Source organism: Hypanus sabinus, chromosome 8 (genome assembly GCF_030144855.1).
Source record: "Hypanus sabinus isolate sHypSab1 chromosome 8, sHypSab1.hap1, whole genome shotgun sequence".
Classification (NCBI taxonomy): Eukaryota; Metazoa; Chordata; class Chondrichthyes; order Myliobatiformes; family Dasyatidae; genus Hypanus; species Hypanus sabinus.
The window spans coordinates 119,205,690-119,231,798 of NC_082713.1; the positions used below are offsets into that span (position 1 = coordinate 119,205,690).

General features: G+C 41.8%; 1 protein-coding gene across 1 annotated transcript in view; it reads left to right on the forward strand.

Annotated features, from left to right (window-relative positions):
- The window catches only part of LOC132397663 (A disintegrin and metalloproteinase with thrombospondin motifs 20-like), a 517,254-nt gene that overhangs the window by 140,398 nt on the left and 350,747 nt on the right, over window positions 1-26,109 (forward strand). The window contains exon 4 of the mRNA XM_059976430.1: window positions 6,884-7,152. Within this exon, the coding sequence (XP_059832413.1) occupies window positions 6,884-7,152 (269 nt within the window). The remainder of the gene's footprint in view (window positions 1-6,883; window positions 7,153-26,109) is intronic.

Genomic DNA, 26,109 nt, shown 5'->3' on the forward strand with positions numbered 1-26,109 from the left:
TCTATTGTATTCATAATTTATTCATTATTATGTTATGTTTTTTATATGCATATATGAAACTCAATAAAAAGATTGAAAAAGAAAAAAAGGAATATCTCTGTGCATCACAAGGAGATTGGGGAAAGGAGGAGAATGTTCTGGAAATTAATCCTGAATTAGAGTGAGAATCTCATTTCAATGTCATGTTTCAGGACCATGAAGCAGCTACTAATTAAAGTGAAATAATGAGAGATTAAAGCCAAAGTGTTCCCATAAGTGGATGGGGGGAAGATAGTGACAGCGAGCCGAAGGAGCTCTGGTCTCAAAGGATATCGAGGCGTGTATTAGATTCTGAATCAAGTTAAACATCAATGGCATATGTCATGAAATATACACAAAATGCTGGTAGAACACAGCAGGCTAGGCAGCATCTATTGGGAGAAGCGCTGTCGACGTTTCGGGCCGAGATCCTTCGTCAGGACTAACCCAAAGGAAAGATAGTAAGAGATTGGAAAGTAGTGGGGGGAGGGGGATATGCAAAATGATAGGAGAAGACTGGAGGGGATGGGATGAAGCTAAGAGCTGGAAAGGTCCTCTATTGTCAAAATGTATCCATGGCCTCCTCGATTGTCAAAATGAATCCAAACTCAGGTTGGAGGATCAACACCTTATATACCGGCTGGGTAGCCTCCAACCTGATGGCATGAACATTGACTTCTCTAACTTCCGTTAATGCCCCTCCTTCCCTTCTTACCCCATTCCTGACGTATTTAGTTGTTTGTCTGTTCTCCATCTCCCTCTGGTGCTCCCCCACCCTCCTTTCTTTCTCCTGAGGCCTCCCGTCCCATGATCCTTTCCCTTCTTCAGCTCTGTATCACTTTCGCCAATCACTTTTCCAGCTCTTAGCTTCATCCCACCCCCTCCGGTCTTCTCGTATCATTTCGCATTTCCCCCTCCCCCCACTACTTTCAAATCTCTTACTATCTTTCCTTTCGGTTAGTCCTGACGAAGGGTTTCGGCCCGAAACATCGACAGCGCTTCTCCCTATAGATGCTGCCTAGCCTGCTGTGTTCCACCAGCATTTTGTGTGTGTTGTTGTTTGAATTTCCAGCATCTGCAGATTTCCTCGTGTTTGTCATGAAATATGTTGTTTTGAGGAAGCAGGACATTTCAATACATATAATTTTTTAACTATAAATTACAATAAGAAATATATATGTATAAATTAAATTAGTAAGGCAAAAAGGGAACAAAGAAAGGAAAAAAAAACTGAGGTACATAGATTTTTTTGTCCATTCAAATATCTCATGGTGGTGGGGAAGAAGCTGTTTCTAAAACATTGAGTGCGTCTTCAGGCTCCTGTATCTCCTCCCTGATGGTAGCAATGAGAAAAGGGCATGCCCTGAGTGATGGGGGTCCTTAATGATGATTACTACCTTTTCGAAGCATTACCTTTTAAGGGTGTCCTCGATGCTTGGGAGGCAAGTGATCATGGTGTTGCTGGCTGAGTTTGCAGCTTGGTAATTGGCTTATTGTTGTCCCATGTACTATAATGCTGTGAAAACTTTGTTTTCAAAGGTTTCAAATTAATGTCAGCGAAATATATACAATATACATCCTGAAATTCTTTTTCTTTGCAACCATCCATGAAAACAGAGGAATGCCCCAATGAATGAATGACAGTTAGATCTTAGAACCTCAAGGTGCACCCCCAGCTCCCCCCACCCATGCATAAGCAGCAGCAAAGTAACAATCACCCCTCCCCAACCATCAAAAAAAGCATGGGTGCCCCTCACTGAATGCTCAAGCATGCAGCAAAGCATCAGTAAAGACACAAACCTGCAGTACCCAATAGTCTACTCTTTCACTGGGTAATTTGACATACCACAGGCTCGCTCTCTCCGTAATAAGGGAAAAAGAGGTTCAGCATGTCACCTTGACAGATCATTCCAAACACAAGTAGACTGAAGTAGTACAAGGGAAAATTAAATAACAGGGGGAGGATAACGTGTTACATTTACAAGGAAAGTGCAGTACCAACAGTTGCAAGGGGCACAATGATGTAGTGTGAATGATTAAGAGATTAAGAATTTATCTTTATCATATAAGAGGTTCCATTCAAGAGTCTTACTACAGTAGACAGAATCTGTCCTTGAGCCTGGTGGTATTTGCCCAAAAGTTCTTGTATTTTCTGCCTAATGACAGGGTTCAGATAGCAACTTTGGTTATGTTAGCTGTTTTACCATGGCAGTGAGAGGTGTAGACAATCTATGGGGGGTGGTTTCTGTTATGTGTTGAGCTGTGTACACAAGTCTCTGCTGTTTTTTTTGCTGCAGTCTTGGGCAGAGCAATTGCCATCCCAAGCAGTGATGCATCCAGGTGGGATGCTTTCTATGGTGAATTGAGGTACAATGGAAAAACATTGCTTTCCATAGCATTTGTACAGATTATTTCATCACCACAGTGCATTGAGGTCGTCCAAGGGGAAACAAAAACAGGATGCAGAATAAAATGTTATAGTTACAAAGAAAACACAGTGCAGGAAGGCAATAAGCTGCAAGGCCATATTGAGGTAGATTGCAGGTTCATCAGTTCATTTCATTGGAAAGAAAGAATGCGCAGTGTGGGAGGGGTTTCTGATAATATTGATAATGCTTTCCCGAGGAGGCAGAAGCTACAGACGGAGACAATGGACTGGAGCGGGCTTTTACGGTAGACTGGCCTGTGTCCATAACTCTGCAATTTTTCGGTGGTTATGAGCAGAGCAGTTCCCACATGGTGGTTACTGAAGAAAGGGAGGAGCTTCAAGTGCAGTGGGACACTTCAAGAGGAATGCAGGATAGTTACATCAAGAAAAATCCAAAAGATTTTAATGTCTTTGGAGGTAAGTGGGTGACCAGGAAAAGAGTAGGACACACATTGAGAATATCTACAAGGAGTACTGTTGCAGGAAAACAGCATCCATCATCATGGACACCCCCCACGATCCACACCATGATCTCTTCTTACTGCTGCCATCAGGAAGGAAGTACAGGAGCCCCAGGTCCTGCACAACCAGGTTCATGAGCTGTCAGTTCTCTGCAAACATCAGGCTGTTGAACAGGGAGATAATTTCACTCAGCTTCACTCAGTCCAGCACTGATCTGGTTCCATTATCTACAGATTCACTTTCAAGGACTCCAGAACTCATGTTCTTGATATTTATTGCTATTATTTATTTATTATTATTTATTATTATTATTATTATTATTATTATTATTATTATTATTATTATTATTATTATTATTATTATTATTATTATTATTATTATTATTATTATTATTATTTATTATTATTATTATTATTATTATTATTATGGGTTTTGTTTGTCTCTTTTTATTGTTGCACAGTTTATTGTCTTTTGTACTTTAGTTTGCCCATCTTTGTTGTGCAGTTTTTCATTGTGTTTCCTTTTATTCCAAGGGTAGTATTTGGTAACGTATATGTACTTGGATAATAAATTTACTTTGAACTTATTTATAAGGAACATGGCTTTCATCAATGAATACTTCTCATTTGTATTCATGAATTGAAGAGCAATGTAGTCTATTTACAGCCATACAAAGTCTTCAATTAATTCTTCTCATCTGTATTTATTAATAAGAAAGACATAGTAGTTGAAGAATTCATTGTAGCTAGAACAGGAGGAGGTTTGGATAAATACATAGATAGGAGGGCATGTAAAGAGCTATGGTGCAGGTGCAGGTCAATGGGTCTAGGCGGAATAGTTCGGCACAGACTAGATGGGCTGAAGGGCTTGTTTCTGTGCTGTAGTGCTCTATAATTGTTTGATTACATTAAGTGTCTCCATAGAATTGAATAAAATGTACCTCAGGCTGATTTGGAAGATATCTGGATACTGTTATGGTCTTGAGAATGATTCTTAAATTTTCCTTGGCAATGGGTGGGAAAACAACAAATGTGGTAACTTTATTAAAGAAGGGCATCAGAGTGATAATAGGCCTATCAATCCAATCTGGAGAATTACTGGGTAAATATTTCATGGAGCAGGACTGATTTTGGATTCTGGAAGCAGGGAGTGATCAAAGATCGTTAGAGGGAGATCCTGTCTAATTTGACAGAAATTTTCAATGAGATAATCTAACATGTTGACACAGGGAGTGCAGTTGATTTAATCTACATGAAGTAAGGCCAATAGATGGTGACCCAAATGGAAAACTGGTCCAAAAGGCCATGAGATCCAAGTCACAAATAATAGGTAGTGCGGCAAAGTCTGACTGAGTGGAACAAGGCCAGGCCCATCCTACTGCAGCACCAGATACAGATCATGTCTCAAGACTTGGGGTATGCATACTTCAGTTCCACGAACTGCCTAATCCAGCCACACACAAGGCGGCCATAAGGACAAGGGTTAGGATTAGGTGCATTTGTCCTCTTTCTCTGGGGACTGTTCTCCAGGTGAACTGAAGATGGATCAGGTGGCCACAGTGCAGCAGCCCACTGAAAGCACCTTGCACCTCATGACCAGGTTCCCTGCCCACCACGGGGAGAGAATGCTGCCCCATAGTCCTAGCTTTTGCCAAATGTTGCCTATCCACTTCAGATGGTTTTTGATGTACAAACATAGAACATTGTTCAGTACCCTTCAGCCCATGATGTTGTAGTGATCTTTTAACCTACTCCACAATCAATCTGAACTTTTCATCTTCCACAGACTGTAACCCTCTATTTCTCTATCATCCACATGCCTATCTAACATTCTCTTAAATGTCCTTAATCTATCAGCCTCTACCAACACACCAGGAGCCTGATTCACACACTTACCATTTACTGTGTAAAATACTACTTCTGATATTTCCTCTCAACTTCTGAAAAATGTATCCTCTTGCATTAGTCATTGCCAAGCCAAGAAAAGGTGCTGGCTTTCTACTTATGCCTCTTACCATCTTATAAACCTCTATCAACTCATCGCTCATCCTCCTTCACTCCAAAGAGAAAAGCCAAAGCTTGCTAAACCTTTCCTTCTAAGATGTGCTCCATAATCTAGGAAGAAGCCTGGTAAAACTCTGCACCCTCGCAAAAACTTCTACATCCTTTCTATAATGAGGCAAGAAAAACTGCATATAATACTCAAAGTGTGCTCTAACCAGGGTATTATAGAGCTATACTGTTACCTTGTGGACTTCTCTGAACCAGATCTATAGCACCATCATTTGGGTCAGTTACTGAAGAGCATAGCCACGCTTTTCCATCAGTTTACTTTGACCAGTTCCTCAAGGCCAGCTCAAACTGTTTGCAGACGCTTGTCAATCTGACCACTGACCATGGATCTGAGCAGATCACTAGGTGAATGGGAAGACAGCCTGGGTGATTTCCAAGGGGGAGAAGCAAGGGACTGGTTAAACCTGCACTTACTATAGCAGGCCTGAGATGACCTGGTTCCCCCCCAATTACAGAAAAGATCACTTCCGCAGTACCACTTTTTGTTAGACCTGCCCAATCCTCAATTCATGTTACATCTTGGTCCCTCTGACCTAGATCCCCACTATTTTCAAGTAGTCAGGGCTGATAGTGAAGGGGTCATTCAATTGGTTGGGCCAGTTATTGAAGAACATAGACTCACTCTTTCTGTAGTTGACCCTGTACCCAGATGTCAACTCAAAATGCTCTCATGTGCTAATCAATCTGCAAAATGACTGTGAATCTGAGCAAAGACTGTGACCTAGTTTTGACCAAGGTGCCTCCACTACCTGACAACAAAAGCCCTCTTTGGCATTCATCCTTCCCAATGGATTCAATAGAGTGCACTAACAAGATGGGAGTGTGGACAGCTCTGCCTGACTCCAGACAATGGGGAATCTACCTGTCTGCCACCCATCGATTTGAACTGAACTACCAGGATTGGCTACAAAAGGAGCAGCTTCGAGAAGGCAGCATCCATCATACAGAATATGCCCTCTTCTCATTGAGACAGTCAGTCAGGAGCCTAAAGACCAAAACTCAACGTTCTTAGAACAGCTTCCATCCCTCCACCATCAGATATCTGAACAGTGCATGACCCCATGAACTCTACCCCATTATTTGTCTTTTGCACTTTTATTTTGTAACTTATTGTAAATTTATGTCTTGCACTGCAATGCTACCATAAAACAACACATCTCACAACATGAGAGTAATACAACATCTGATTCTGACATTGATTCTGAAGTCATGTTTATATTTTCATGCTGATGTTTCGTCAGCTTTCAGTTCAATTTAATTTTATGAAGTTATTTAAATTTATTATTACATTTATTAGAATAGTTTTAATCAAAGATATTTAAAAACTGTTTGAAACTCTTTTCCTACCCTGAATACTGTTTATATCCAGGATGAATTAATTCATGGAATTAAAAATTATGTTTTCATATCATGGCCTATAATGGTTGGGTTCAATAGTTCTCCAATCTTGGCAATTTACTTACAAACGTTTCGTCACCAGACCAGGACACATCATCAGTGTGCTGTTGATGGTGGCATGTCTTCCAAATGCTTGTCCTTTACTTATTTACCAGTCAGTTGATTGGTCACCACTTCTGAAATGCAATTATGATGCGGAGAGTAAACCTCTTTGCTGATTGGTTGTGTGATGAACTTCATGCTACCATCACAATCAAGTTTCCGAAATGGCAACTAGGAGATGAACTGATCAGGAAACAGGAGACTGAATTAAAAAAAGAGAATGTATTTGAAAGATAGTTTAAAAGAAGTGAATAATCAGATTCTTTGTGGGGTCTTGAGGGCAGAAACCTGATATGGAGCAGCTATGGCAAAAATCAAAGCCCTCCATGTCAGAAAGACCATGATTTGAATGCCAAGCAGAATCTGATGACTTAACTTTGCCTGTTTTTTGTCCATCTTGCAGATCAGAATCATAAAACGAGGAAAAAACACTTAAAGATGCACAATGCTGGCAGTATCAGAGAACACCTCACTAGCTTCCAAAACGTAATTAAACCAACACGTTTACCAACCATGGAACCTGAAACGGGCAACAAAACACAGCATCGTATACGAAAAAAGCGCTTTTTGTCTTATCCAAGATTTGTGGAGGTCATGGTCACTGCTGACAACAAAATGGTCTATCATCACGGGAGGAATTTACAGCACTACATTCTAACACTTATGTCAATAGTAAGTAAGCCTCAGCAATTGACTTTTTGTGTTTGTGTTAATGTGGGAGAAATAGTGAAGTGAAACGATGTGATTTATACCAGTGTTTTGTTTGTAACTGCTGATTTTCTCTTTCCCTTCTCCATTCCCTTCTTTTACCTTGCATCCTCCCCACTCTTTCCCTCAAACCTTTCCTCCTGATGAACTTCCCTCTCCCATTGTCCACCACAGTGTCACCAAACATGGTAATAATGCAATTGTTTCCCTGAATATTGTGTAAAACAGATGTACTGTATATCAAATGAAACTACTGTTAAAATGAAAGCTTCTGCATGTAATGGAGGAAATCAATGAAAATAATTGGTGCTGTTCTGTGTTATGTTGTATGCTCTGTGCTCTCTCTTCCCGTTGTGTGTTTGTTTGATGATGAAGATAATCTGAACCTCAGCAGATTTGCTATTTAACAGATTAAATTACTGTCAGAACAAAACCCTTATACTCTACCACTCAGATGCCATGTTTATCATTAATAGGTGAGACAAATATACAAGAAGATGAAGATGCATAACTGTAATCTATTCTAACTTTACAAAGCCCAGAATTTGCTTGTTCTAACACTTCCAATTGGAAATGTGTGGCCAGCATTGGTCAGGTCTACTGTTTCAAAGGGGCTCCCACCCTGGTATATCTGGGTTAACTTTTGAGTTGATGACCTATAGAATGCCCTACAAATGCCTTGACTCAGTTTGTAAGGATGAAGTGGAATTCCTCTCATTGTTGCACGTGAGTGCTGGGATCTGTGTCCTGTACATGGTCAAATACTTCATCAGTTTGTGATTGGAATTGAAGTTTGTTTAATAGTGTCACATGCACCATGAAACAGTAAGAAGCTTGTCTTGCATACTGTTCATTCAGATCTATTCATTGCACAGTGCACTGAGACAGAACAAGGTAAAACAATAACAATGCAGAATAAAGTGTAACAACTACAGAGTAAGTGCAGGGCAAGTAAATAATAAGGTGCAAGTTTACAATGAGGTAGATTGTAGGGTCAAGCGTCCATCTTATTGAAACTAAGGAATCATTCAGTTGTCTTATAACAGTGGGATAGAAACTGTTCTTGAGCTTGGTGGTACACACTTCTGGCTTTTGTATCTCAATGGGAGAGGGATGAAAGGAAAATGTCCAGGGTTGGTGGGATCTTTGACTACATCAGCTGCTTTACTGAGGCAGTGAGGAATGTAGACAGAGACCATAGAGTGTAGCTGGTACTGAGCTGTGTCTATATCTCTCTGCAGTTTCTTGCTGTTACATGCAAAGCAGTTGTCATACCAAGCCGACTTGCATTCAGATAAGATGCTTTCTATGGGGCATCAATAAAAATGATTTTCCAAGGACTTCTGTGATATCTTTGGAAGATGCAGTGAGTTATTAAAGAAGACCACAAGACTATAAGATTTAGGAGCAGAAGTAGGCCATTCAGCCCATCAGATCTGCTCTATCATTCAATCATGGCCTCATCCAGTTCTTCCAGTCATCCCCACTCCCCTGCCGTCTCCCCATACCTTTTGATACCCAAGCTAATCAAGAACCTGTTACACCTAATGACTTGACCTCCACAGCTGCTCGTGGCCAAAAAATTCTACAGATTTACCTGCCTCTGACTAAAGTAATTTCTCCCCATCTCTGTTCTAAATGGACGTCCTTCAATCCTGAAGTCATGTCCTCTTGTCCTAGACACCCCTACTATGGGAAATAACTTTGCCATATCTAATCTGTTCAGGCCTTTTAACATTTGGAATGTTTTTATAAGACCCCTCCTCATTCTCCTGAACTCCATGGAATACAGCCCAAGAGCTGCCAAACATTCCTCATATGGTAACCCTTTCATTCCTGGAATAATTCTTGTGAATCTTCTCTGAACTATCTCCAATGTCAGTATATCCTTTCTAAAATGAGGAGCGCCCAAAACTGCACACAGTAGGTGTGAACACATTGGCCGTCTCAGTGGATGTCCATCTGGCAGTAGTTGACACTGGAGGGGAGTGTGGGAGTGGAAGATATTTCAGATACAGCACAAGTTTAGGAAAATCCCGTCCCATAATTTGGCTTTTACGGCAAGATTAACTTTCTGTTGTATAGTGGAGCTCTGCAAAGAAGGTTGTCAAACCAGGCTGATTCTACCTAAACCCCAGGTTCCATGCCCTATCTCGGGATGAGATGGCAATCTATTCAGGAGGCTGATCTCTATCCTAAGCAGATGGTCTGTCCTGGAGCAGCAGGCCTACCAGGTTTTCCGAGCTGTTTGGGGTGGGGGTTGTCTTCCAGCAAGGAGGTAATGCAGAGAAAGTCACTTCTCTTTCCCCCGAGCTGGTCCCACTTGAGTACATCATCTGTGCTTCACAATGTCTAGGAAAGGTGATGCCCTGTGACCCCTGAACAGACCTGGTGAGTGTGCAGCTGCCACTCCCACCCCCTGTCCAGTTCCTGTCTCTACTAGGTTTGGGAATTGTCAGATGAAGGCAGATTTCATTGTACTGACTTTCAAGAAAAACATACTTTGTAATGCTTTAACTGTGAAATAGTAACAGCAAATGAAGAAACACTCATCAGGTTAGAGTAACAGAGCTGATGTTTGATTGAAAATGGTAACTCTGATATGCTTTTCATCATAGCTGCCTGACCTGCTGAGCATTTCCAGAAGTTATTGTATGTAATAAACATCAGTTATATTTTTTTAGGTTCCCATCTTTTTTTCAAACTTTATGTTTTTCTTAAAAACCTCCAGAAGTTACCAACAATAAATTCCTCTTCATTTTCTTCTGATGCTTGACTTATTGGTTACGTGTTTTCCAAATAGGCAGCCTGTCACACCTTAAGCATTGTAGACTCTAAGGTCTTAGATAACTTTCTGAAATAGAGTTATGTCTCTGCCTTGCATCTGCTTCAAGGAACTCTTTAAAATGGGGCCTTCTGTCATTTCAGCTGAATTTGTACATTTGAGGCTTATTGGGATGTCATTCAATGCTCTTTGTACAATGGGTTTTGTGAGTCATTTTCATGTGGCTTATGAAATGCAGTCCCCAAGGTTGCAGAGTGTTGTAGACTCAAACAGCTCCATCACGGGTTCACGCCTCCCCACCATCGGAAATATCTTCAAAAGGCAGTGCCTCAAGCACTGGGAATAAATCATGAGGAATCCTCACAATCCAGCATATATCCTCTTCTTGCTACGACCACCAGGGAGGAGGAACCAGAGCCTGAAGACCCTCACTCAATGCTTTAGAAACTGCTTCTTCCCCACCACCATCAGATTTTTGAATGATCCATAAACACTACCTCTCTATTCCTTGAAGGTGGTTAACATAATGTGTTGATGTGTACAGCTCAGTTGGATTGGTCTTCATGCTTTAGTCTCTGTCTTCTCATCAATATCTTCAGGGATGAGGTACAGGGGTCTGACGACCCCTACTCAATGTTTTTGGAACAGTCCCTTCCCCTATGCCATCAGATATCGAAATGATTCTTGAAAATTACCTTGCTATCTATCTATTCATTCATTCATTTATTTATATGTTTATTTATTAATTTATTCACTTATTGTATTTTGTAGGAATTTATTTTAAGTTGTGCACTGTACTGCTACCACAAAGCAGCAAATTTCATGACGTAAGTCAGCGATAGTAAATCCAATTCTGAACTTTACACAACCCGATTTATCTGCCAATTTAAAGTGAATTTGTCATTCATGTCTTTAATGTAGCAATCAGATGAACAAGAAAGTGACACCTTCTGCCTTCATTTCTCCCCATCCTTTCTCACATTACTGCCTCCAGCAGGAGACTTATTCTGCAGCTGTCGTACTAAATCACTTGCTCACCTGCCGTCTTGCTCATAGCCAGTGTGAAGCCTCCAGTGTAATTGCCCAGGATAAACAGGAACACTGACCCGGGGCAAATCGACAGCCTGAGCTTCTGACATCAAAGGCAACATCTCACTACTTCCCAGAAGGAGTCCAATAACTTCCCTCAGTTGAGAAACTTATTTCACAGAATGACACAAATATAAATTTAGGATACAGCAGGTCTGACATTAAGAGGATAGCGTGACCGTATCTCCCAGGAACAAATGTGGCCAAGTCCAGTTCACAAAGCAGCCCTCATCGAGCTTGACCACTTGCCATTACAACATGCTGAAGTGTTAACAGCAGCTTGCACTGTATGAATGAAATGCTGTAAGGTACCTAGTTGGAATTTGGTCACAGAGGTGGACTCCCAGGGTGCATCACATGTGAGTAATTTTAAGATTCAGTAAGTGATACTAAAGCATTGACGAAAACCTGATTTAAGACACGGGAGCAGAATTAGTCCATTCAGCCCATTGAGTCCACGCCATCATTTGATTTCAGTGGGTTTATTTTTGTCTCAACATGATTCTCCCAACTTCTCCCAGTGACCTTTGGCACCCTTACTATTCAAGAATCTACCAGCCTCCACTTATATACCCAATGGCTCGGCCTTCGCAGCCGTCTGTGGTAATGATCTTCAAAGATTCACCACCCTCTGGCTAAAGGAATTCCTCCTCATCTCTGTTCTAAAGGGATATCCTTCTTTGTTGTAGGTATCATCCCTCAACAATAACGATCAGTAAGGCACAGAGAAACTCTGTATTAACTAGAAAGTATTTTTATTGGTTCAGATACCAACAAGCAGGTGAATTTACACAAGTAATACAGATAACCAGCCTCCACTCTATGGACTGTTGGCACTTCTTCCTGTTTTATTAAAGCAGCCACCATAATCAAAGACCGCACCCACTCTGGGCACTCTTTCTCCCCCTCTCTCCAATCAGGCAAAAGATACAAATATCTGAAAACATGTACCACCAGGCTCAAGGATAACTTCTATCCCACTGTTATCAGACTCTGGAGCAAACCTCTTGTAGGATAAAATGAGCTCTTAGGCTCACAATCTACTAGATAATCATCATTGACTGTTTTGTTTACTTACACTGCCCTTCTTCAATAGCTTTTACTCTTTATTCGGCATTGTTACTGTCTTATCTTATTCCAGCTCAATGCACTGTGTAATGATTTTATTTGCAGAAACAATATGTAGTACAAGCTTTTTGCAATATTTTGGTACCTGTGACAACAATAAACCAAACCAAAGGAAAGACAGCCGGATTTACAATCTGACAAAGTGTAGTCTCTCTTGTTCTATAAGAATAAGGAAGGCTGATGATCTGGTTTCAGGAAGGAGGTCTTTGTCAGTCTGATACAAACAATAATTAGAGGAGTGGGTAGCAGCATTGACACACAAAGCCTTGCATGGGATTGGTCTTCCTCTGGGCTGGTCCTGCTTCTGCAGATTTTTTTTCTTGCAAACTGTCAGCTTCACCTCAAATGATTTTTGGTGAAGCTGGTGGGAAGGCAGCAGCCATGGGACATGTATGCTGATCATGGTGTAGCTTTTGTTGGTCTGACACTAGCAACATTTCTGCCGGTGCTGGTTACCAACTGATGGTACCAGGCTGAAACTGTATCTGGAGCTCAAAGGTCCAAATAGCCTCGCAGCTTCTTCAGTGACCTTTCTCCATCCTAATGACTTCTTGTTCGGTGACAAATGGATGATGTTTCTTGCTACTCACAGCTCATCAGCAAAAATGCCAAAGTGTGCAAGGCTTGGACAACATAAGCAATAGTCATATGTACCAATATCACAATGGAATAAAGGGAATTACAGAGGAATGAGAGAGGAGCTTGCCCACGTGGATACCAGCGGGGATGACAGCAGAGCAGAGATGGCTGAAGTTTCTGGGAGTAGTTCACAAGGCATAGGATAGATATGTCCCACAGAAGTTCTCAATTTGCAGAGCTAGGCAGCAGTGGCTGACCAGGGATGTTAAAGGCTGCATAAAAGCCATGGAAATTGCATATGAGGTAGCAAAATTGAATGGGAAGTTGGATGATTGGAAAGCTGTAAGAGTGAAAAGATGAAATATGAGGGCTAACTAACCAATAATATAAAGCAATATACCTAAGTTTTTTTTTCAGTTATATGAAGAGTTAAAAGGATGTGGGAGTTGATATTGGACCACTGGAAAATGATGCTGGTGAGATAATAATGATGGACAAAAATGGTAGATGAACTTAATGAGCACCTTGCATCAGTCTTCACTGTTGAAGACACTAGCAGTGTGCCAGAGGTCTGTGAGTGCCAGAGAGCAGGAGTGAGTGCCATTCCTATTACAAAGTAAAAAGTACTAGGCAAACTCAAAGGTCTTAAGGTGGATAAGTCACCTGGGCCAGATGGATTACATCATAGAGTCCTGAGAAAGGTTGCTGAAGAGATAACAAATGTGTTGGTCATGATTTTTCAAGAATCACTTGATTCTGGCATAGTCCCAGAGGACTGGAAGATTGCAAATGCCACTCCACTCTTTAAGAAGAGAGAAAGGCAAAAGAAAGGAAATATTAGCCTAACCTCAGTGGTTGGGAAAGTATTTGAGTCTGTTATTAAGAATGAGGTTTCAAAGTACTTGGAGACTAATGATAAAATAAGTCAAAGTCAGCATGGTTTCTGTCAAGGGAAATCTTTGCTGACAGATCCGTTAGAGCTCTTTGAGGAAGTAACAAGCAGGGTGGACAAAGGAGAGGCAGTGAATGTCACTTACTTGGATTTTCAGAAGGCGATTGATAAGGTGCCGCACTAAGTGAGGCTGCTTAACAAGATAAAATCCTATGGTGTTACAGGAGAGATAGTGGCATGGATGGCGGAATGGCTGACAGGCACGAAGCTGCGAATGGGAATAAAGGCGGCCTTTTCTGGTTGGCTGCTAGTGACTAGTGATGTTCCTCAGGGGTCAGTATTGGGACCGCTACTTTTCACATTGTTAGTCAATAATTTAGATAATGGAATTGTTGGCTTTATGGTAAAGTTTGCGGATGATTCAAAGATAGGTGGAAGAGTAAGAAGTGGCGAGGAATCCATGCAATTGCAGCAGGACTGAGACAAACTGGAAGAATGGGCAAAAAAGTGGCAGATGGAATACAGTGTTTGGAAATGTACGATAATGCATTTTGGTAAAAGGAACAATAGTGCAGACTATTATCTAAATAGGGAGAAAATTCAAACTTCGGAGGTGTAGAGAGATTTAGGAATCCACGTGCAAGACTCCTAGAAGGTTCATTTACGGGCTGAGTCTGTGATAAAGAAGGAAAATGCAATGTTGGTATTTATTTCAAGGGGAAAAGAACGTAAAAGCAAAGAGATAATGCTGAGGGTTTATAAAACACTCGTCAGGCCACACTTGAGTATTATTAACAGTTTTGGGCCCCATATCTCAGAAAGGATGTGTTGTCATTGGAGAGAGTCCAGAGGAGGTTCATGAGTTTGATTCCAGGAATGAAGGGGTTAACATATGAGAAGTGTTTGGCAGCTTTCGGCCTGTACTCACTGGAATTTAGAAAAATGTGGGGGGATCTCATTGAAACTGACCGAATGTTGAAAGGACTAGACAGGGTGGATGTGGAGAGGATGTTTCCTATGGTGGGGGTATCCAGAACTAGTGGACACAGCCTCAAAATTGAAGGATGACCTTTTAGACAGAGATAAGGAGCAATTTTTTTTTAGCCAGAGTGTAGTGAGTCTGTGGAATGCTCTGCCAAAGACTTATGGTGGAGCCAAGTCTGTGGTACATTTAAGGTGGAAGTTGATAGTTTTCTGATCAGTCAGGGCATCAAAGGATACGGCGAGAAGGCAGGTGTATGGGGTTAAATGGAATCTGGGATCAACCATGATGGTATGGCAGAGCAGACTCGATGCACTGAAAAGGTTAATACTGCCCCTTATGGTCTTATGGTCTGTCATCTGCATGTGGGTTAAATTGTCCAATTGGCAAGGATATTGCTTCTATAACATTCAGAATCAGGTTTATAATCACTGACATATTACATAAAGTTTGTTCTTTTGTGCTAGTATTATTGTGCAAGTCAAAAAGATGATGATAAGTTGCAATAACAAAATAAGTGATTTGGAAGAGGAATAATGTTTTAGTGATCATTGGTTTGTGGACCTTTCAGAAAGCTGCTGGCAGAGGGGAAGAAGCTGTTCTTAAAACAATGAGTGTGGGTCTTTAGGCCCCATACCTCCTCCTGATGGTTGCAGTGAGACAAGGGTATGTGCCTGAATGGGGAGGGTTTTTAATGACAGATGTTTCCTTCTTGAGGCACTGCTTTTTAAGATGTCCTTGATGGTGGGGAGGCTTGTGCCGTGATGGAGCTGGCTGAGTTTACAGCCCTCTGCAGCCTCCTCCATTAGAGTTCTGTGCCTTTATACCAGTGGGTGATGCAGCCGGCCAGAATTATCTTTACAGTACACCTGTAGAAATTTGCAAGAGGCTTGGGTGACACACCAAATCTCCTTAAACTCCTAATGAAGTGTAACTGCTGGCCTGCTGTCTTCATGATTGCAGTAACGTGTTGGGCTCAGGATTGGTCCTTTGAGGTAGTGATGAAGATCACTGACCCCTTCCACCTGCCACCTGCCCAACAGGTCCCACCCATCTGAGAACCAAGAATGAAGGTGAATTTACCAGGTACTAAAGGATAAACTCTGAAAAGTCCATCAGATTAAACATATGGTTGCCCTTGATTCCATTTCACATTAACCTACCTGAGTTGCCACCCTTGTTAATGATTTTATACATGGTGAGAAGAAGTATCAGTCATAAATTCATCACATCACCACACAGTTTTCAAAAGAGAAGGACACAAGGCCAGAAGATGTCAGAGACACAATGCTCATGATCACCTTCTGAATTCTGAAAAATGACTCTGCAGCGTGGTGACTCACTGAACCCACAGTGATTCTTCCTGCTTCTTACTATAGTGGACATTCTCACTGTGCTTCTCTGACTGTGCAGAGAGTTAGAAGCACCAAGTGTCCCTATTGGACAATCTCACTTGGTCCTTTGGCACTACCTCTTTAGTCAAGAAAGCACAGCAGCATCTCCACTTCCTGAGGAGATTGAGGCAAGCAAAGATTTTCCTCACCCCACTACATTCTAACCAATTTTTACAGCAGCATCATTGAGAGAGCCCTGAACAGCTGTATCACTGTGTCTGGATACGGGAATTACAAGTCATCTGATTGCAAGACCCTACAAGGGATTGTGAGGTCTGCTGAGTGAACTATAGGAGTCTCTCTTCCACACATTTGAGATATTTATCTGGAGCATTGTGTACAAGTCAAGTCAGGTCACTTTTATTGTCATCTCGACCATAACTGTTGGTACAGTGCACAGTAAAAATGAGACAATGTTTTATACAAGACACTTAGCATTTTGATGAATCCCTTACATTCATCTCACAAACTCTTTGACTACCCCACACCAACCCCTCCGCCCCCCGCAGCCAACAGGCAGGAGGTAGAGTAGCATTAGGTCAAGGACTGTTAGAATGCAAAGCAGCTTCTTCCCCTAGGCCGTGAGACTACTGAAGTCTCTGGGACAACCCAAGACTCATCATATAGGAAATGCCAGTAGTATTATGCTTGTTATGCTGTTTACATTTTAACTTGTGTTGTAAATGTACCTTAAGCTAAATGTCAATCTTCTGAAATATATTTTATTATTTGTTAACTTACTTGTGGTAATATTACTTTATGGGCTGTGTGTGAGTTGCATGTATTGTGTTATACACCTTGTTGTGGAGAGATGTTGTTTTGTTTGGTGGTACACATGTATGAGAGAATGACAATCAACTTGAACTTGAACTTCTCAAATCACAAGGCGGGGAATGATCTCCATCAAGCAGCAACACTAAAGGAAAGCAGGGAGGAACACCAGCCACAATACAATACCTGGCAAAAGACCCTTACTCTGTCAATCAAGAGGTACTCCAGAGTATCTGCAAACCTGGCCGGATTCTGCAAATGTCTGCAAGTCCGCTGGAGAAGCTGGGGCCCAGTGCCTTGAGCAATGCACACAAAATGCTGAAGGAATTCAGCAGGTCATGCAGCACCTATGGAGGAGAGCGAATAGCCAACATTTTGGGAAAAGACCCTTCATCAGTACTCCAGAAATGCAGTATCCTCAGTCGAAGAGCATTGAGATCTCTCTGAACTGAAAGGGACCCAAATCATATGACTTCTGGATTGGAGACCCCACAGACTGCAGGTTGCTGCTATCTGGAAAATGATAATAAACTGCTGGAGGAACTCAGTAGGTCAAGTAGTGTCCATAGAGGCATAGGGTGACAATCCTGATACACGGCTCAACCCAAAACATTTGAGCATCTTTACGACTCCAGGGATGCTGCCCAACCTGATGAGTTCCTTCAGCAGCTATTTTCTTGATCTAGTTGTAGATGGGATGACTTGTACCCGAGGCTATTCTTAAGTGGATTGTCTCTTGAATTTATTAGTGAGGGATGTAAACTGAGCACGATTAGTAACAGCAAACACGAGGAAATCTGTGGATGCTGGAAATTCAAGCAACACACACAAAATGCTGGTGGAACGCAGCAGGCCAGGCAGCATCTATAGAAAGAAGTACAGTCAGTATTTTGGGTCGAGACCCTTCATCAGGAAAAAAGAGATAGTAAGAGATTTGAAAGAGGGAGGGGGAGAGGGAGACCCGAAATGATAGGAGAAGACAGGAGGGGGAGGGATGAAGCTAAGAGCTGGGAAGTTGATTGGCAAAAGGGATACAAGGCTGGAGAAGGGGGAATATCATAGGATGGAAGGCCTTGGAAGAAAGAAAGGGGGAGGGGAAACACCAGAGGAAGATGGAGAACAGGGAAGGAGTTATTGTGAGAGGGAAAGAGAGAAAAAAATTAAAAGTTAGGGATGGGGTAAGAAGGGGAGGAGCGGCATTAACGGAAGTTAGAGAAATCAATTTTCATGCCATCAGGTTGAAGGCTACCCAGACAGAATATAAGGTGTTGTTCCTCCAACCTGAGTGTAGCCTCATCTCAACAGTAGAGGAGGTCATGGATTGACATATTGGAATGGGAATAGGATGTGGAATTAAAATGTGTGGCCACTGGGAGATCCTGCTTCCTCCGGTGGATAGTGCTTAGGTGCTCAGTGAAACTGTCTCCCATTCTGCAACGGGTCTCACCGACATATAGAAGGCAACAACAGGAGCGCTGGACACAGTAGCTTCACAGCAGATTCACAGGTGAAATGTCGCCTCACCTGGTAGGACTGTCTGGGGCCCTGAATGGTGGTGAGGGAGTAAGTGTAAGGGCAGGTGTAGCACTTGTTCCGCTTACGAGGATAAGTGCCAGAATTAGTAACAGTTTTGTCTTGAGTCATGAAAATGGCTTGTGGCCTACTTGAGAGAATGAAGAACAAAATCTATTCAAAGATCAGTATTGTTAAAGGTGTCATCTTTTGGATGAGATCTTATCAAGTGGAAGGAATACATTTCAAGGCAGAGCAGTGGCTATCTCCAGTGCCCTGTTCTACATTTACAGTATGCCTTAATCAACATCATATAACTTAGTTATTGAGGCATTATCATCAGTGTGAGCTTACTATCTCCAAGTGTTTCATTAATAGTTCATCAATATTATACCTCTTGAGGTAACTTGAGGCCATGAAAGGTACTTTGCAACAGCTTTCTGCTGTCACTGGCTGAGGACAAATCCACATCATTCCATCATTTCCATTCCTTCAACAATACACTGCTGCCATCCATGCCTTCTGCTTGTCCATTCCTTCTCTATCAAAATTCAGCGAAGATATTACCAACACATTAATTATATGCCATGGAAATTAGTTTCTACGCTGCAATCTGCACCTCCCTCTGTTCAACAATTGCAGCACTGTGAGAATTTCTGTAATTACCTTTCCTTTTTATGAGTTACCATTGAGCAAGGCCCAGCAAGGCTGCTGATCTGTACCAAGACCACCACCTCAGACTCTTGCTCCAGGCCAATGCTTCTACCACCTTGTTTGTACATCCAAAACACACAACTTGGCCTCAATGTGGCTACAATTTACTTCCCCTGAGTGAAGTATCGTCAGAATGTTTTGCCTCATGGGCTACTTTACTGCACAGATTTTTAAGACTTCCGAACACAAAACAGTATTACACTGTGTTTTAGTTACCTCATGCTATGTACAATAATTCTTAGGGGATATTATCGGAGGTATCTTGAAATCTGTGAATGCAGAGATTTACTTGTTTACCACTCAGCAATATGCTTACTGACAGAACCGATTTACAACAGATGCCATAGCATCTAACATTCACCAGGCCCTGACACAGCTGGAAAACAAGGACACTTATGTCAAAATGCTATTTCAGTTTGGCTATCAACACTATTGTCCACAGATGCCGGTGAACAAACTCCTACACCTCAGCCTAAATGCACCACCGTTCAACTGGGTCTGGGACTTCCTAACCAATAGATCTCAGATAGTCAGGATGCACAACCGATCCTCCCTCCCCATCATCCTCAACACGGGTGCCCCCCCCCCCCCCCCAATCCCAGGGCTGTGTGCTGGACACGTTGCCGTATAGACTCTGCTCAATCATAACCGCACAGCCAACCACCAGAGTAATCACATTATCAAGTTCACTGATGACACAACAGTGGTGGGGCTCATCGCCAACAACAATGAGGTGGAAGAGCTGGAGGGCTGGTGCCGGTCAAACAACCTATTCCTTAATGTCAGCAAGACAAAGGAAATGGTTATCAACTTCAGGAGAAATTGCACTACTTTTACATTGGTGGCACAGCAGTGGAAGGTGGGACGCACATCTCGCACAACCTCTCATGGTCCCGGAACACATCCTACACAGTTAGGAAAGCTCACCAATGCCTCTACTTTCTGGGGCGGCTGAAGAGAGCTGGACTTTGCACATCCATACTCACATAATTCTACAGATGTGCAGTAAGGAACATCCTAACAAGCTGCATCACTGCTAGGTACGGAAACTGCACTGCGACAGACAGGAAGGCTCTGCAATGGATCGTCAAAACTGTCCAGTGCATCACTGAAATTACTCTACCTGACCTCAAGGACATAGATACAGAAAGGTGCAGGAAAAGGGCCAGTAATATCCTGAAGATCCCACACACCCTGCTCATGCTTGTTTCGCTCCCATAAGGGAGGATGCGAAGTAACATCCATGTCATGTACATTAGACTCAAGAACAGTTACTTTCCCCAAGCAGTAAGACTGATCAACATCTCCACCCACTAATTCACCACTACATTATTATCTCCCGCCTATAGTACAGCCTAGCATCCTGAGCAGCTGCATCACTGCCTGGTTCAGAAATTGCGCCATCTCGGATCGCAAGACCCTGCAGCGGATAGTGAGGTCAGCTGAGAAGATCATCGGGGTCTCTCTTCCTGCCATCACGGACATTTACACTACACGCTGCATCCGCAAAGGAAACAGCATTATGAAGGACCCCATGCACCCCTCATATAATCTCTTCTCCCTCCTGCCGTCTGGGAAAAGGCTCCGAAGCATTCGGACTCTCATGACCAGACTATGTAACAGTTTCTTCCCCCAAGCTATCAGATTCCTCAATACCCAAAGACTGGACTGACACGCTGCCCTACTGTCCTGTTTATTATTTATTGTAATGTCTGCACTGTTTTTGTGCACTTCATGCCGTCCAGTGTAGCTTTCTCTGCGTTGTTTTTTTTATTACGTAGTTCAGTCTAGTTTTTGTACTGTGTCATGTAACATCATGGTCCTGAATAACGTCTCATTTTTACTATGCACTGTACCAGCAGTTATGGTCGAAATGACAATAAAAGTTGACTTGACTTGACTTGACATTAAGGGCATAAAATCAATCCATGTATATAAGCTATCTTATGTATTTATACTTATTGTGTGTGTTATTTATTATTATTATTATTATTATTATGTTTATCTTTTGTGTTTTCTTGTGCTGCACTGGATCTGGAGTAATAATTTTTTTGATCTCCTTGCACTTGTGTACAGGAAATGCGATTAAACAATGTTGAATCTTAGCTTTCATCTATCTTAGCATATGGAGTTTGAGGATAATGCTAACACTAGACACTGCCATAGACATAAGAGATTCTGCAGATGCTGCAAATCCAGAGCATCACACAGAGAATGCTGGAGGATCTCAGCAGATCAGATAGCATCTATGGAAAGGAATAAACAGTTGGTGTTTTGACTAAAAATGAGTCCTGATTAAGGATCTCAGCCCAACTGTTTATTCCTCTCCATTGATACTGATGACTAGATAACACCTTTTATAAGTCATTAAATTACCAATGATTTACTGCAGACCTGAGATGAGAATAGCCTGTTTTGATTAGTAGAGCCAGTCCAAGATTTCTTCATTCACAGAAGACATCTGCACTTAGCTTTCTGTGGCTCCTCAGATTAAAACTAAAATTGTTTAAAAGGAGTTTATCCTGAGATTTCTTCATTCACCAAGAAGAAGATTTGTACTTAGATTTCTGAGGCTCCCAAAATTAAAACCAAAACTGTTTAAATGCAGGTCATCCCAACAAGAAGTAAAATTGTAATGCTACCTCCTGACTCACACATGACGCATTTTTACAAGTAGGGCCTGGTGTTTAAAGTGTTAACCTGTTGCCATGTTCCTGCAGTATATCAACAAAAATGTTAGTAATTCAACACCAGCGATTTCCAATTAGAATTGGCTTTTCAACAAATCACATTTCATTTGTACACTTGTAGAGGTGAAGGGTATATAGTCTCAAGAGCACAAGATAAACTAATTAAAGCTTCAGGGGGAAAAAGTGTCAGGGAAACAGAAACACTCCACTAATGGACAAGCAAACAGTAGTTTATAATTGATGAAAGCATTAAAATTCATACTGTAGTGTTAGGCATGTGTAACAGCTTGTGTTTATCTTGTAATGTGGGGAGGATTCAGAAGTTTCTGTAAGCACAAGAGCACACTGACATATATCAGCATGTGAAAAAAAAATCAAAGTAAGTGTCCACGAACTTGGTTCAAGTTAGAGTTTGAGCTCTTCCCATTGTCAGCACAAGCTAGGAACTGGCCAATCAGGCACATTGACAGCCTTTTGAAGTGTTAAATCCCAGGGCAGCAAACTCTTCGTATGATACCAATGAGACATACTCAACTTTGCAAAGTTTGTTCACTTGGAAAAAAAGAGCCCAATGGGTCGACCAGTGTCCTTGCTGAAAAGTGATAAGGAAGACTGGAGGATGAATGATCAAGCTGTCGGGCAATTCTTGAACTTCACTGAAAGGTTTCTTCTTCAAAATTGTAAACATAACTGGCACAGACACTCCCCCAAGAAAAAAAATAGGCTTTGAAATTAAACACCAGCTGCCTCTCTGGATGTTGGTATTAATTTCTGAGATAAACATCTCAGAGGATCGTGGGCCCAAAATATTGATGCAATCATGAAGATCACCATTGGCTATAACTCATTAGGAGTTTGAGGAGATTTGGTGCTTCTCCAAAGACTAGCAACTTTCCACAGGTGTACCATGGAGAGCATTCTGACTGGTTGCATCACTACCTGATATGAATGCACAGGACTGAAAGAGGCTGAAGAGGGTTGTGGACTCAATGAACTCCATTACGAACATAAGGCTCCTCTCCATCAAGGACATCTTCAAAAGCCAGCGCATCAAAAAAAGCGTATCCACCATGAAGGACCCTCACCATCCAGGACATGCCAGAATTACCATCAGAAATGAGGTTCATAATCCTGAAGGTGCACATTCAGTGTTTTAGATACAGGATATTCCCCTCCAACATCTCATTTCTGAATGGTTTATGAACACGTGAACACTACGTCACTATTCTGCTTTTATAGTAATATTTTTATTTCTTACACTGTACTACTGCCATAAAACAGCACATGAATGACTTTATCAGAGATAATAAACCTGATTCTGGTTCTGAATCAAGAACAAGAGGAAAAAAAATTCACAAAGGCACCAGTTCTGGCTGTGAGGAAGCAGTCCGCCAGTTATTAATCCCAATGCTTGCAGTAATGTTGTAAAATCAGCTTCACTGAGGTGCGATGAGGTTCCTCCAAATATCAAAGGTTTGTGGGGTCTGTCACTGATTACAGCGGGTCAGGAAACACAATATTGTCACAAAGAGCCACACCTTTTGTTTCAAAGCAAAATTTGCAGCAGCCAAATATTTTCTCACCAGTTAGCTCCAGAGCTGTAACCGAAACAGATACGTGGATACTCAGGGGCCAGCACATCACCCATTTTACACCATCCAAGAGACTGCATAACCTGCTGAGTTCCTCCAGTAGTTTTCCTTTCAGAAATGAACCACAAAACCCTAGGAATGGAAATACAAGCCAGAAAGCTGGGATGAAGGCATATGGTATGCTTGCCTTCATAGGTTGGCTATAGACATAAGATTTGAGAGGTTATGTTACAACTTCACAACACAACACTAAGGACATGCTTTTTAAAAAAAAATATTGAGTTTTCAATGATTACAGAAGAAAAGAAAAAAAATTATCAGCCCCTTCCCCCCTCCCCTTAATCCCTCCCCCCTAACATATCCCTATAGAAAGAAAGAATGCCTGGATATCAGAAGATCCCCACATGTTCCATGGAGTTCATAACAGCTTTAGTATATATATTTATTTCTTTCCCCAAATAACCAATAATTTTATCTTCGGATAAGGACATGCTTGCACTGTTATGTGCACATTTGGTCACCACGCTGTGGGAAAGATGTGACTGCTCTGGAATGCAGAGGAGATTGGGCAAGATGTTGCCTCGATTTTTGCTTGCTCTTAAATAAATAACTCCATAGATAAAATTCAGTGTGCACATGTTGTTGTCACTAGGCAAAAAAATTACACAGCACGAAGTTTTTACACACACTGGTCATTACATTGGATGGCATGTGATATCAGGAGAGGTTGGAGAAACTGGGGTTGTTTTCTCTAGAATGACACAGGCTGTGGTGAGACCTGTCAGAAGTTTACAAGATTATGAGAGGCAAAGAAAGAGTAGGCAGCTGGTATCTATTTCCCAGGTTTCAAATCTCTAATATGATAGGGTCTCCACTTAAGGTGAGAGGGGTTGCTCAAAGGAGATTTATAGGTTAATTTTTTACAGTGCCTGGAGTGCCCAGAGGGAGTAGTGAAGGCAAATACGATAGAGGCATTTAAGAACATAAGAACAGAACAAATAGTAGCAGGAGTTGGCCATATGACCCATCAAGCCTGCTCTACCATTCAAAAAGATCATGGCTTCTCTGGCTGTGTACTCAGCTCCACCTACCTGCCCTTTCCCCATAACGCATAATTCCCTACTATGCAAGATTCTGTCTAACTGCATATTAAATATATTTAATGAGGTTGCTTCCACTGCTTCCCTGGGTAGAGAATTGCACAGATTCACTACTCTTTGGAAAAGCAGTTTCCATCCTAAGTGCATTGTACTTCCCTGAATCTTGAGGCTATGTCTCCTAGCTCTATTCTTACCTATCAGCGATTACAACATTACTGCCTTAATCTTATTTATCCCTGTCACAACTGAGTATGTTTCAAATGATCCCCTGTTATTCACCTGAATTGCTGTGCCCATGCTGCGGCTATACAAAACCTGGCTCAGACCACACCTGCAACACTGTGTGCAGCTCTGGATGCCTTGCCACAGGAAGGATATGGAGAGGCTCTAATGTGCAGAAAATGGAGGAATATGTACATAGTGCAGGCAGAAGGGGTTAGTTCAGTTCGACAGTTATTTAGCGCAGAATAGACCCTTCCAGCACTTTGAGCTGTACCACCCCCAAGTAAATCCTCCCCTGAACATGGAATAATTTACAATGACCAATTGACCTACCAACTGGTACATCGTTGGATTATGGGAGGGAACCAGAGCACCCGGAGGAAACACATGCTGTCACGAGGAGAATGTACAAACTCCTTACAGTCAGAGGCAACAACTGAACCCAGGGGACCTGTACTGGAAAGCATTGGGCTAACTGCCATGACACATTATGTTCTATACATTGCGTAGACAGAAGACATTAGCTTAGTTAGCCATTTGATTAATAATTTAATTGGCTAGGCTCAACATTGTGGGCCGAAGGGCCTGTTTTTGTGCTGTACTGCTCAATGTTCTATGTTTAAATAGTACAGCACAACATCATGGGCTGAAGGGCCTGTGTTCTAGGTTCTACAGGTGAATACATTGTCTATTTCAGGACACCATGCTTTTGAAAAGGTTTGATTGCTTTTGGAGCATTGCAGAATGGATACATCGGAATGATTCAACATCTGGACTAGCATGGCAGAGCTGGGATCGGTCTCCATGAAACAAAGCAGCTTGTCAGGAGATCTATTTAAAATTCCAGACCTCCAGACAATGAAGACTGCTCCCTTTGTCAGAGAGGTTAGGAACTCAAAGTTCAGAGTTCAAAGATAATTTACTATCAAAATACAAATATGTCCCTATATGCGACCATAAGGTTCATTTTCTTGTGGGCATACTCAATAAGTCCACAATAGAATAGCATCCATAATAGAATCAATGAATGACTGCACCAACTTGGGCGTTAACCAGTGTGTATCAGACAAGAAACTGTGCAAATGCAAAGAGAAGGAAATAGTAATAATAAATAAATAAGCAATAAAATATCGAGAACATGAGATGAAGAGTGCTTGAAAGTGAATCCAGATGCTGTGCAGACATTTCAGAGATAGGGCAAGTGAAGTTGAGTGAAGTTATTCTCTTTGGTTCAAGAGCCTGATGGTTGAGGTGTAATAACCGTTCCTGAACCTGGTGGTGTGGGGCTGAGGCTTTTCCTGATGGCAGCAGTGAGAACAGAGCATGACCTGTGTGGTTGGTGGGGGTGTGGGGTGAGCATCCCTGATAATGGATGTTGCTTTCCTGTGACAACGATGTGTTCAGTGGAGGGGAAGTCTTTACTGTGATGAACTGGGCCATATTCACAACTATGGAAGTTCGTCAGAGTTTT